This window comes from Agelaius tricolor, unplaced genomic scaffold (genome assembly GCF_023055355.1).
Source record: "Agelaius tricolor isolate 1412-34295 unplaced genomic scaffold, bAgeTri1.0.p SCAF_33, whole genome shotgun sequence".
NCBI classification, from domain to species: domain Eukaryota; kingdom Metazoa; phylum Chordata; class Aves; order Passeriformes; family Icteridae; genus Agelaius; species Agelaius tricolor.
The window spans coordinates 72,243-85,141 of NW_027269293.1; the positions used below are offsets into that span (position 1 = coordinate 72,243).

General features: G+C 58.2%; 2 protein-coding genes across 2 annotated transcripts; one reads left to right on the forward strand and one right to left on the reverse strand.

The window, feature by feature from the left end:
• Positions 1-3: 3 nt before the first annotated feature.
• On the reverse strand, positions 4-1,911 carry MRPL34 (mitochondrial ribosomal protein L34). The gene is made up of 3 exons (XM_071451994.1): positions 1,796-1,911; positions 592-889; positions 4-500 (listed from the first exon to the last, which is right to left on the reverse strand). The coding sequence occupies exons 2-3, from the start codon at positions 666-668 to the stop codon at positions 230-232; spliced, it is 348 nt and encodes a 115-aa protein (XP_071308095.1). The 5' UTR covers positions 669-889; positions 1,796-1,911; the 3' UTR covers positions 4-229.
• ABHD8 (abhydrolase domain containing 8) lies at positions 1,847-8,343 on the forward strand. Its single transcript, XM_071451990.1, has 5 exons — positions 1,847-1,985; positions 4,087-4,789; positions 5,417-5,587; positions 5,968-6,184; positions 6,663-8,343. Exons 2-5 carry the CDS (start codon positions 4,095-4,097, stop codon positions 6,810-6,812), a joined length of 1,233 nt encoding a protein of 410 aa, XP_071308091.1. The 5' UTR covers positions 1,847-1,985; positions 4,087-4,094; the 3' UTR covers positions 6,813-8,343.
• Positions 8,344-12,899: the final 4,556 nt, after the last annotated feature.

A 12,899-nucleotide genomic window follows, 5' to 3' on the forward strand; every position in this document is an offset into this window, starting at 1 on the left:
GGATTTCAAAACACTCCACATTCCCACGTTTATAAACAAACAAAATTTTAAAAGCTGGAATAAACACATGGGAAACGCGAGGATAATTTAATAACCGAAGCAGCAGCCGCGCCTCAAACCCGTCAGGGGCACGGATAACAGGGCCAGCGGGGCTGGGCACTCCCTCCAGGGCCCGGCGGGCTCATCCCGAATTCCCAGAGAAGAATTCCCGGAGAATTCCGGGGCTCCCTCAGTGGCTCAGGGATTTCCTGCCCTTCAGCATCCGCCGCAGGATCACGGCGACCCCGCCGGGAGTACTGATCCGTTTGATCCAGCCGTGAGTCTTCTTCCGCTTCCAGTTGTTGGGCTGGTACTCGTTCCCCCGGGATTTTCCACGGATTTGTCGGAAATTCCACGCTGGGACCGGGATGCGGCAGAGAACGGCGGTGTTGGAAGTCCCGGCAAGAGGCTCCAGAGCGCTTGGGAGCAGCGGGAAGGGAAAACCTCGCAGCAGGGAAAAACTTGGGGGAAATTAAAGCAGAGAAAGGAGTGAGAAAAGGGAAATAAAGGATAAATTTGGAATTTTAAAGTTGAGTTTTCCCCTCCTGGTACCTGCGACCCCCGGCCCGCGCCCACACCGGGCCCAGCGCCGCCATTTTGCTCCGCCCGCCAACAACGCCGCTTCCCATTGGCTCCGTCCTCCCAGCCAATCACAGCGGCGCTGCGCCGCAAGAGCTGATGGGGGTTGTAGTCCTCTCGGGGGTCGTGGCAGAATTACCATGGCAACGGCGCACACTGCACCCGAGGCCTTGTCGCCTCGGGGGCTGTCAGTTGTCCCCCAGGATGTCGCGACAGGGCGATCAAGTCACTCTCAGTGCCTGAAAGGGCTCCAGGAGAGCTGGAAAGGGACCTGGGACAAGGGATGGAGGGACAGGAGCCAGGGAATGGATTTGGGATGGGAAAAGGAAGATTCGGGTGGGATTTTGGGAAGGAATTCCCAGAGCAGCTGAGCTGCTTCAGCCCTGGAATGTCCAAGGAAAGGTGGCATCAGCCTGGGATGGTCCAAGATGGGACTGGGTGGGATTTCAGGTCCTTCCAAGCCAGACAATTCCAGGATTTTCCTTTTTGGGATCAATCCCAGCCCAAGAGCAGGAGCAGCTCCAGGGTTTTCCCTCCTGGTTTTTGTGGCCCGGCAGGAATGAGGGGATGTGGCTCAACCCTCCCCGAGCCCAAAATCTTGGAAAATAAACCCAAAACTCAGCCCTGGTTTGGTGTTTAGCCTCCTGGGGGTGGCACTGCCACACCCCTGACACTGCCACACGTGTGACACCTTGGTGGCACTGATGGGTTTGGGACACTGCTACATTCATGGCACTACCATACATGTGACACGTTGGTGGCACTGCCATGTTTGTGGCACTGCCACCCTCATGGCACTGCCACACTCGCCCCCTTTGCCACCCCACAAGCACCACAGTGTCACCACTCCATCCCAAATGCCACCTCTGTCCTTGTCCCATCCTGTCCCTGTCCCCTGTCCCTGTCCCCATCCCTGTCCCTCGCTCTGTCCCTGTCCCCTCTGTCCCTGTCCATCAGCCGCGGTCCCGCCCCTCCGGAGCTCTTCGGGCTTTGCCTTTTCCATGGCGACCGCTCCAAGGACGAGCCCGGAGCGCCCCCGGAGCGGGCACGGGCGGCAGTCGGGGGCATTTGGGCAATTTGGGGCGTTTTGGGGAATTTTCGGGGGGGGCTGAAGGAATTCGCTCCCTCCCGCCCCCCCAAAAACGCCTGGGAAAAAAAAAAAAATCAGGATTCTCACCGCCCTGCTCCGCCTCTCCACCGGGAATTCTGCGGAATTCCAGGATTTGCACCGGGAACTCGGCGCAATTCTAAGATTTGCACCGGGAATTCTGCGCAATTCCAGGATTCGCACCGGGAATCCTGCGCAAGGATTTTTCCAGGATTTTTCCCTCCTCCCGCATCCCCGGAGCCCCTGGGCCATCGATGAGGTGAGCGGCGCTTTTTTCCCCCCCCGGGGCTGCGGGAATGTCCTGGAGCCCGAGGTGCTGCTGGGGGTGGGGATGACCCAAAAATGCGGGAATTTTTCCCGTCGGGAAAACAAAATCTGGGATGCGAGGGGGGTTGGGATGTTGTGGGGCAGAGAGGAGCCGGGAAAAGCCCGGATTTGTGCAGGTGCGCCAGGGAGGGGGGGAAGGAGGGGGATTATCCTGGAAAACCAGCTCGGGGAAAAGCTTCCTTCATTCCTTCATTCCTTCATTCCTTCCTTCATTCCTTCGTTCCTTCTTTCCCCCCCTCGTGATGCAACGGCGGGGAAGGATTGCTGGGGGGGAGGGGGGTCCGATCCCGCTGGAATTTCGGCCGGAATTTTGGGAAAACCTGCCCGAGGTGGAGGGAGAGGCTGGGCTGGCTCCAGTGCTGGTTCCAGTGCCTGATTCCAAACCCAGATCCCAAACCCTGATCCCAAATCCTGATCCCAAAGGCTCCTGGTTCCAAATCCTGGTTCCTATTCCTGCTCCCGAGTCCCCCGTGCCATTCCCGGTGCCAGGATCCCAAGGCAGGATCCCAAGGCAGGATCCCAAGGCTGGATCTCTCTGGCTCCAGGATCTCTCTGCCAGATCCTGCCATTCCTGCCTCATTTCCATTCCCAGCCTTACATAAGAGGCATTGGATTCCCAAAATCCTGAATTCCTGAAACCCCAAATTCCCAGATTCCCAATTTCTCAAAATCCTGGATTCCCAAAATCCCGAATTCCCGAATTCCCAGATTCCTGAATTCCCCAATTCCAGGATTCCCAAACTCCCAGATTCTCAAATTCCCATATTCCCACATTTCTGATTTCCCAGATTCCCAGATCCCCGGATTCCCGGATACCCAGATTCCCAAATCCCCATATTCCCACATTTCTGATTTCCCAGGTTCCCGGATCCCCGGATTCCCGGGATCCCTCGGGCAGCCAGAGCGGGGCTGGGAAGGAGCCGGGTCGGGATAATCCCCCCATCCCGTTTCCATGGCAACCGGCGCCATTCCCGCATCCATCGGGATCCTGTTCCAGCCTTTCCTCCCTGGATGTTCCGGGCACCGAGCGCGGGGGAGGTGGGAGACAGGAGCCAGGGATCCGGGATCTGGGATCTGGGGATCCAGGAATTTGGGACTCCGGGAATCTGGGAATCCACGGGTCTGGGGATCCAGGAATATGGGGATTCAGGAATCCAGGAGTCCAGGGAACTGGGATCCTGCAGGAATGGGAACTGGGATCCTGATCCCGCAAGGATGGGACCTGGGATCCTGAAGGAATGGGACCTGGGATCGTTCAGGAATGGGACCTGGGATCGTTCAGGAATGGGAACTGGGATCCCTATCCCGCAGGAATGGGATCGGATCCCGCTGGAATGGGATCAGCATCCTGCAGGAATGGGATCTGGGATCAGGATCCTGCAGGATCAGCGCTTGGATCCCGCTCTCTCCTCCCGCTGCCATCAATAATTCACCATGTTCGTTTTCCCTTCGCCATAATTAACCCATTCCCAACCTCCGTGCCCCCATTCTCACCAGCTTTTCCCTGAATATTCCCAAAATCCCAAGATTTCAACTCCAGCAGCGAGCTTCGGGAACAGCCTGGATAATCCCACACCCCACATTCTTTAGTTTATTTTGTGGAGAGATTTTAATTAAATTTTAATTCCCACTTCGGATGCTGCTTCTGACCACAGCCACATTTATATTTAATGGAATAAATATTTCAATTTTATGGGATAAATATTTATCTTTGTGGGATAAATAATGAATTCCCTGGGCTGGAGCTTCCCGGTGCTCCACATTTATTGGGAAAAGGGAATTTTCTCTTCCAAACAGGTTTTTTTCCCCCTAGGTTTTTTCTTTCAGCCAGAATAAATCCCTTTTCCAAGGGCTGTGACGGGAACTTCAGGGCTTGGGGACAGAGATGTGACCCAGAAAAAAACAGGATGGGGAATTGTCCATGTTTCCGTGTTTTTCCCTGGTTTTCCACATTTTTCCATGCTTTCCCGTGGTCTTCCTTGTTTTCCCACATTTTCCCCAGTTTTTTCCCACAATTTCCCCCATTTCCCCAGGCATCACCATGCTGACCAGCATCACCGACGGCTTCCTCTGCTGCCTGCTGGGCAAGACCCCCAACGCCGTGGGGCCTCTGGACAGCGTTGAGTCCAGCGATGGCTTCACCTTCCTGGAGGTGAAACCCGGCCGGATCCTGCGCATCCACCACAGCGCTCCCGAGCGCCCGGGGCCCCCGGAATTCCCGGGATCGTCCCCCGAGCGCGGCGCCGTGCGCTGCCAGCGCCGCATCACGCTCTACCGCAACGGGCAGCTGCTGATCGAGAACCTGGCCGAGGCCTCGCGCCCCGAGAGCGCCCGGAGCCCGCGGCGGTGCCCGCCGTGCCCCGTGCCCGAGGCCAACGGCGAGCCGGGAGCGCCGGAGCCCGCCGGTGTCGCCGCCAAGCGCCGCAAGCGCAAGCCCAAGAGGGTGGTGACGGTGGACTGCAAGAAGCGCATCACCAGCTGCAAGGGCACGCACGGGGACGTGGTGCTGTTCTTCATCCATGGGGTTGGAGGCTCTTTGGACATCTGGAAGGAGCAGCTGGAGTTCTTCTCCAAGCTGGGCTACGAGGTGGTGGCGCCGGACTTGGCGGGGCACGGCTGCAGCTCGGCGCCGCCCGTGGCCGCCGCCTACACCTTCTACGCGCTGGCCGAGGACATGAGGGCCGTGTTCAAGCGTTATGCCAAGAAAAGGAACATCCTCATCGGGCACTCCTACGGGTAAGGGGCTGGGATCAACCTGGAAAATGGGAATGGACACAAACCCCAGGTTTTAGGGGTGTGGGGTTCCCATTCTGGGGGATTTGTCCCATGTTTATCCCATTTATCCGGGGGTTTGGAGCTCCAGAATCCTTGGGTTCTGTTCAAGTGTTCCCCAAGAAAAGGAACATCCTCATCGGGCCCTCCTATGGGTAAGGGGCTGGGATCATCCTAGAAAATGGGAATGGTCACAAACCCCGTGTTTTAGGAGTTTGGGGTTCCCATTCTTTTTATCCCATTTTTATCCCATTTCTCCCCTGATTCAGAGCTCCTGAGTGCCCTTGGGGTGGGCACCATCTCGGTGTCCAGCTAATCCCGAGAGGGAAGTGCAAGGGCAGGGGCTATAATTAGGATAAACCAGGATTAGGGCTCCTGATTAGGTGCAGACTAACAAAGGAGACGGAGCCCTGCCACGCTGGCACCACGTCCCCATGTCCCCTCAGGGTGGCCTTCTGCACGTTCCTGGCTCACAAGTACCCCGAGCTGGTGCACAAAGTGATCACAATCAATATAATCAATATAATTAGTATAATTAACATTTAAAATAGGGAAAGCCAACAACTCTGTGGTTATTTTTAACCCTTTCAGGGTGTCCTTCTGCACGTTCCTGGCTCACGAGTACCCCGAGCTGGTGCACAAGGTGATCATGATCAATGGGGGCGGCCCCACAGCGCTGGAGCCCAGCCTGTGCTCCATCTTCAACCTGCCCCCCTGTGTGCTGCACTGCCTGTCCCCCTGCCTGGCCTGGAGCTTCCTCAAGTGAGTGGCAGCCCGGGGGAGGGTCCTGTGCCACCCAGGGGTCAGCCTGGCACTGCCACTGCCGAGGGAGGGGACAGGGGGTGGCTTTTGAGGGGCTGGAATCTCCTGTCACCTCTCAGGCCTGCAGTGCCACTCTGAGGGAGGGGGCAGGGGGTGGCTTTGGGGGGCCTGGAGGGCTGGGGCTCACCCTGGCACTGCCACCCCGAGGGAGGGGACAGAGTGTGGAATTTTGGGGCCAGGGTCTTGTGCCACCACCCAGGGGCTCACCCTGGCACTGCCACCCCGAGGGAGGTGACAAAGTGTGACTTCCACGGGGCTGGGCTGCTCCCCCTTGCTGCCATCCCCCGAATTTCGGGCTGAGCCCCCTCCCCCTGTGCCAGGGCTGGCTTTGCCCGCCAAGGTGCCAAGGAGAAGCAGCTGCTGAAGGAGGGCAACGCCTTCAACGTCTCGTCCTTTGTGCTGAGGGCCACCATGAGCGGGCAGTACTGGCCCGAGGGCGACGAGCTGTACCACGCCGAGCTGGCCGTGCCCGTGCTGCTGGTGCACGGCATGCACGACAAGTTCGTGCCCATCGAGGAGGACCAGAGGATGGCAGAGGTATGGGGTGGCACCTCCGAGAGGGGTTCTGGGGACCCTGCCCCCCCAGAAATGGGGGGGTGCTGTGGAGCTTTGGGGAGGGGTGGGGAGGGAGGGGAAAATCCTCTTGTGACCCAAGGGACACTGCCAGGGTGGCACAGGGATGGGCAGAGACAGCTTGGCACGGGCAGGGACATGGGAGAGGGACACTTTGTCATGGGTGGGGACACCCTCCACTGTCCCAGGGTGCTCCAAGGGGTGGCACAGGGACAGGGACATGGGCAGGGCCAGCTTGGCAGGGCAGGGACGCCTCCCCCTGTCCCAGGGTGCTCCAAGCCCTGCCAGGGGCATTCCCTGCGAGGGGACAGAGTGGCTTTGAGGGCTGGGGCAGGGCTGGGGCTCATCCCGGCCCTGCCACTCGCCAAGGAGGGGACACAGCAGCTTTTGGGGCTCGTGCCACCTCTGGGAGGGGTCTCACCGTGCCGCTGGCCACCCGCAGATCCTGCTGATCGCCTTCCTGAAGGTGATCGACGAGGGCAGCCACATGGTGATGCTGGAGTGCCCCGACACGGTGAACACGCTGCTGCACGAGTTCGTCCTCTGGGAGCCCGACACGCCCGCGGCCCGCGGCGACGGCGACACCAAATGAGGGCCAGCGACACGCGGGGACAGCGGGCTGGCTGCTCCCGCGGCAGAGGCGGAGCGCGGAGCGGGCTCGGCCCGGCCGCCAGCCCGGTTTGTGCCCGGGGCCGAGCGAGGAGGAGCCCCGGGCTGCGATGGCAGCGCCGGGAGAGGAGCGCGGCGAGTGCCCAGGGCCGGGGACAGCGGGGACACGGCTCGGCCGGTCCCCAACCCCGACAGGACTGCGGGGACACGGCACGGCCGGTCCCCAACCCCGGACATGTCACACCGAATTCCCGACCCCAGGGGGACAGCGGGGACACGGCACGGCCGGTCCCCAAACCCCGGACATGTCACACCTGGACCCCGGACATGTCACACCGAGTCCCCAACCCCGGGGAGACAGCGGGGACACGGCACAGCTGGTCCCCAAATCCCGGGGACAGCGGGGACACGGCACAGCTGGTCCCCAAATCCCGGGGACAGCGGGGACACGGCACAGCTGGTCCCCAAACCCGGACACGCCACCCCCGGCGCTGGAGCGGCTCCGCCCCGGTTTTTTTGTCGCCGTCGTTGTCATTCCCGCACACAGCGACACCGGGAGGACATGGAGGGTCCCGGGGACACCGGGAGGACACGGAAGGACCCGGGGACACCGGGAGGACACGGAGGGTCGCCACAGGGATTTTTGGGGCAGTTTTCAGGAGAATCCAGAGGCTCCCCCACGTCGGGATTTGCGTGGATTTTGGGGGTTCCTTGTGGGGTTCGGCGGCTCCTGCTGGCATGAGGAGGAGGATGATGAGGATGAAGATTCCTGGAGTGTCCCCAGTGCCACCACGGCCACGTCCCCGCTGCCCGCAGCGCTTTCAGGGCAGAGCCCCTCGGGGCCACTCCCGGGCCTTTCCCGCGGCTCCGTCCCCGGGATCCGCCCCTGGAGCAACGGGGGGGGGACAGCGGGACCCCCATTCCCGGTGATGATTCCCGGTGATGATTCCCGGTGATGATTCCCGGGATTCCTGATCATTCCCGCCCGGTTCCGCGGGGTCCCGGACCGCCCGACCCCACCCGATCCGCGCCGATCCCGCCCCTCCTGTACCACACCCCCGTTCCCAGGAGCCAGCACGGCTGGAGCAGCCACCCGAGGCTGTCGCCGGTGCCACCCGCAATGCCAGGAGGTGCCACCTGTCACCCCCCCTCTCCAAAATTCCCGACATTTAAACCAAAGAAGGCGCCGACCCCACGGACACCTCGCCCCTGTCCCTTGTCCCCAGCCTGTCCCCTGCCCCACACGGGGCTGGCACCGCACCGAGGGGCTCAGGGGACGCCGTGATATCCCCACTGATGTCCCCAGGGTGTCCCCTGTGCCAGCCCCGCCCGCTGCTGTCTCATAATGAGAATTTTACCCCAAAACCGCCAGTAACGCCCCCAAAATGCCACGCACGGGCTGTGGGGTCACAGCCCTGTCCCCTCCCTCCGGGAGCCACATTCCTGTCGCGCTGCCACCCCCGCTGCCACCGCCGCGTCCGTGCCAGGACCCAGTAAAGCCGTGCTAAATGCCAGCCCGTGCCAAGCGTGCCAGTGAAGCCGTGCTAAATGCCAGCTGTGCCAGGACCCGTGTACAGCCGCGCTGAATGGCCCCCCGTGCCATGGCACCCACTAAAGCCGTGCTGAATGCCAGCACCCACTAAAGCCGTGCTCAATGCCCCCCCGTGCCATGGCACCCACTAAGGCTGTGCTCAATGCCCCCCCGTGCCATGGCACCCACTAAAGCCATGCTCAATGCCCCCCCGTGCCATGGCACCCACTAAAGCCGTGCTGAATGCCCCCCCCGTGCCATGGCACCCACTAAGGCTGTGCTCAATGCCAGCCGTGCCGGGCCCATGCTGGGAGCGCCGGGGCAGGGACGGGATCCCAAAATTCCCGGGGAAGAATTTACTGGGAGAATCAGAATGTTCCCCAAAAATGTCACACCCTGGGGTGCTTGGTGTCACCTTGGGCCGCTCGGTGTCACCTTGGGGTGTTTGGTGTCACCCTGGGCCACTGAGGGTGTCCCCAGGCGGTGCAGGACGAGGACACCCTGGTGCCACTTGGGCCCAGCCAGCGGCCACAGGCCTGGGGGTGGGCACGGGGACAAGGGTGGCACCCACAGAGATTGGGGACAGCCCCGGCACCCCCTGACCGTGCTGGGAGAGTTGGGGGCTGTGGAATTGGGAATGAGGGAATGGGAATGGGGAATTCGGGATTGGGAATGGGGGATTTGGGGTTGGGGCTGCGGGATTTGGGGTCGGGGGTGGGGATTTGGGGTGACGCCCATCCCGGCTCATGACGTCACATACAGGGGGCAGGGCCAATACACTCAGCGCCCCCCAGTGGCCAGAACTGGCACTGCCCGGTGCCACCAGTGCCACCAGTGCCACCAGTGCCAGTGTCCCCAACCTGGTGTCCCCAAACTGTGGGCACTGCCCAGTGACACTGCCCAGTGCCATCAACTGGACCTCGATGCCCATGTCCTGGAGGTGACACAGGGCCGGGAGAGGGGACACAGGGCCGGGACAGGCGACCCCAACCCCACAAAGCCACCACGACACCACAAATCCGGTCTGGGATCGAATCCTGGCCTTAATTCCGACACAGATTTTCCACTTTTCTCCCAGGAAATATTTCCCGAAAGGATTTGGGGAAATTCTCTCCCAAATTTGGCCTTCCAGGCCCAAAGTTTTGAGATTTCCTTGAATTTCATATTCCAACCAATATGGAGCGAAGTGGGCGTGATCACATAATGAATATGCATGAGTTTGTTGGGTGAGCCTATGAATATGTACATTTTTGGGAATCCCAAATTTGAGGGGAGGAGCTCTGAGAATTTCACACATTTGGGAGGTTCAATAATCATTCCACTTTCTTTAATTAGTTTAATTTTTCTTTAATTCTTTAAAGAAAAAAGTTTCCTAAAGTTTAATTTTTCTTTAATTCTTTAATTTTTTTCTTTCCGTGCCTCAGTTTCCACCCCTCGGGTGTGACACCCCCAAACCATGGGGAAACCCTCGGGCACCCCAAAGCGGGCACGGAGCCCTGGCACCTTCCTCAAAATATCCCAAAAATATCCCAAAAAAAGCTGGTCCACTTTTACGACTTCATGTGACAGAATTTCAAAAAAGCAAAAAAAAAAAAAAAGGAAAAAAAAAAAGGAAAAATAAAAAAAGAAAAACACCAAATATTTACCAAAACTTCCAGACCTTTATTTTTTTTTAAGGCCTTTTTTTTCCTTTTTTACTTTTTTTTTTTATTATTATTTTGAGGCGGATTTTCGCCATCTGGAGAATTAAAAGGCTCTGGCAGGGCTGGTGAAGTGTCAGCGAAAAGGCTTTTAAAATGTTGTTTTTATTATTATTTATGGGCTGGAACTCCAGAGAGGGAAAAGGAGCCAAAAAAAGGTTCAAAAATAGATGGAAAAAGAAGAAAAAAAAAATCGGGATGTTTTTTCCAGAGGTGGCTGAAAAATAAAATAAAATACCTTGGAAAAACACAAATAAATTGGGGGTTTTTAGGGGTCGGGGTTTTGGGATTGGGAATTTTTGGGATCAGGGATTTTTGGGATTTTGGGGATTTTTAGGATTTTTGGGGTCTGGGATTTTTGGGATCAGGGATTTTTGGGGATTGGGGTTTCTGGGGATTGTGGATTTTGGGATCAGGGATTTTTGGGATTGAGGATTTTTGCGATCGGGGATTTTGGGGAGCTGGGATTTTTGGGATCCGGGATTTTTGGGATCAGGGGTTTTTGGGATGCAGGATTTTTGGGATCAGGGATTTTCCCGGCTCCCAGCAGAGGGAACGGTGGGAGCGCAGCGGCGCCTCTTGGCCAGACGGGCTGGAATTCCACAGCTGGAATTCCACAGCTGGATGGGCTGGAATGCTCTGCTTTGGGATTCCCAGGGATTCCAGTTTGGGGTCCCCAGGGATGCTCAGGTCCAGGATTCCCTGATTTGGAGTTCCCTGGAATGCTCCGATTCAGAATTCCCAGGGATTCCCTGGTTTGGTGTCCCCAGGGATGATCCAGTTCGGGATTCCCAGGGATTTCTGGGTCTGGGGTCCCCAGGGATGCTGTGGTTCAGGATTTTTGATTTGGGGTCCCTGGGAATGCTCTGGATGCCTCGGGATGAGCTGTTTTGGGGTGCCCAGGGATTCCCAGATTTGGAGTCCCCAGGGATGCTCCAGTTTGGGGTCCCCAGAGATGCTCAGGTCTGGGATTCTCTGATTTGGGGTTTCTGGAATGTTCCAATTCAGGATGCCCAGGGATTCCCGGTTTTGGGGTCCCCAGGGATGCCCCATTTGGGGACAGGATCTGGAAAGGGGATCCCAAATCCTTCCCTTCCCCTTTTCACCCCCTGTTCCCTCTCATCCTGTTTTATTTTTGGGTGGATTTTTCTCTATTTAGGGCCTTTCCAGCTGCTTCCTTTTATTCTTTTCATTCAGAGCCTGTCATTACATTTTCCATTCTTTCAAAGAAATAAAAAACCCCACAAAACAAAAGCAGCTTCCCAGGGGCCTTTCCAGCTCCTTATTCCCTGAGGAAAGGGGCAGAATATCCCAAAATATCCCCCAAAAATCCCAAAAAATCAAAATAAAATCCCAAATCCTTCCACTCCCGCTTCCCTGTGGGGTTTTTAGGGGTTTTGGGATGCGTAGGAGGGGGGAATATCCCAAAAAAAGCCTCTTCGAGATCCCGACGTGCTGGCACATCCTTTTCCCGTCTTTTTTTGGGATCTGGCCATCCCAAATTGCTGGGGCGGGCCGGGAGCTGCCAGCTCCGGGCTCCCATTCCCGCTTGGAAAGGGGCCGGGAATGGGGAAAATAAGTTTTTTTCTGAGCTCTTCTCATCCCGTTTTTCCTGTCTCCCGGGATGTTCCCAGCTCTGCTCCTGCCTCCCGGACCCTCCAGGGTTAAATCCACCTCTGGGGCACCCCAAAATCCGCGGCCGGGGCCTTTCAGGGCATCCTCGCTCCATCCCCATCCCACATTCCATGAAAAAAGCAGGAAAATTGAGGGGGTTTGACCCAAAACCTGCAAAAATCCCCCCTGGATCCCCCATCCCACAGATTGGGGTCCCCGGGGTGTCCCTGGGATTGGGGTCACCCCTTCTGTCCCTCTTTTTTTATTTTTGCCCTTCCCTCCCCCCTTTTTTCCCCTTTTTTCTCTGTCCCCCCATTTTTTCTCCCATTTTCCCAATTTTCCCCCCTTTTTTGCCTTTTCCGCTCCTGTTTTCCTTCCTGGCTCCAGGAATAGCAACGGGAGCCATTTCCATCTGCCCAGGCCCAAGCCGGAATTCCCACGTGGAATCCTTGCATTCCCACATTCCCACATTCCCGCAGGATCCCGGCATTCCCACATCGAATTCCCACATTCCCACATTCCCACATTCCCGCAGGATCCCGGCCCTGTCCCGGGCGCTGCCACCGGGAGCCTCCCCCGGGGGGGTCCCTGGGGAGGGGACCTGGAATCCGGTGGGAACAATTCCTGGAACCCGGGGAAATCGGGATCCAGGGAAAAACAGGAAAATCCAGGATAAGGAGAAAAACGGGACAGGGAAAATCCAGGACAGGGAAAATCCAGGATCGGGAGAATCCAGGATAAGGAGAATCCAGAATAAGGAGAACCCAGGCTAGGGAAAATACAGGATAAGGAGAACCCAGGACAAGGAAAATCCAGGACAGGGGAAATCCAGGACAAGGAGAACCCAGGGAAAAACAACACCGAGGACAGGGAGAACCCAGGACAGGGAGCAGCCAGATTTTGGGAAGGAGGGGCTGGAACGACACCTCGCCATGGAATCTCAGCATTCCAGGTGCCTCCTCCCTCCGCCTCCCCCCCGCCGTGCCGGCATCCGCCCGCGCTGGGATCGCGGCCCGGCGGGACCGGGCCGGGACAGCGGGGCCGGGATTTGGCCGCTGCCCGGGCCAAGGAGCCCCCCCGGGGGCCCCCGCGCCCCCCTTTGATGCCGCATCCAGCGAGAAGGGTGGAAAAAAGGGTGGAAAAATGCCGCGCGGGGGCCAGGGCGGCTTGGAGAAGGGAAATGTTGTCCCGGGTTTGGCCCCATAAACGCCGCCTGTTCCATTAC

Coding starts and splice junctions, on each gene's coding strand:
- ABHD8 (XM_071451990.1), top strand. CDS start 4,095: ATGCTGACCAGCATCACCGACGGCTTCCTCTGCTGCCTGCTGGGCAAG. Junction 4,790..5,416: donor CTCATCGGGCACTCCTACGG/GTAAGGGGCTGG, acceptor TAACCCTTTCAG/GGTGTCCTTCTGCACGTTCC. Junction 6,185..6,662: donor AGGACCAGAGGATGGCAGAG/GTATGGGGTGGC, acceptor GGCCACCCGCAG/ATCCTGCTGATCGCCTTCCT.
- MRPL34 (XM_071451994.1), bottom strand. CDS start 668: ATGGGAAGCGGCGTTGTTGGCGGGCGGAGCAAAATGGCGGCGCTGGGC. Junction 501..591: donor GCGCGGGCCGGGGGTCGCAG/GTACCAGGAGGG, acceptor ATTTCCCCCAAG/TTTTTCCCTGCTGCGAGGTT.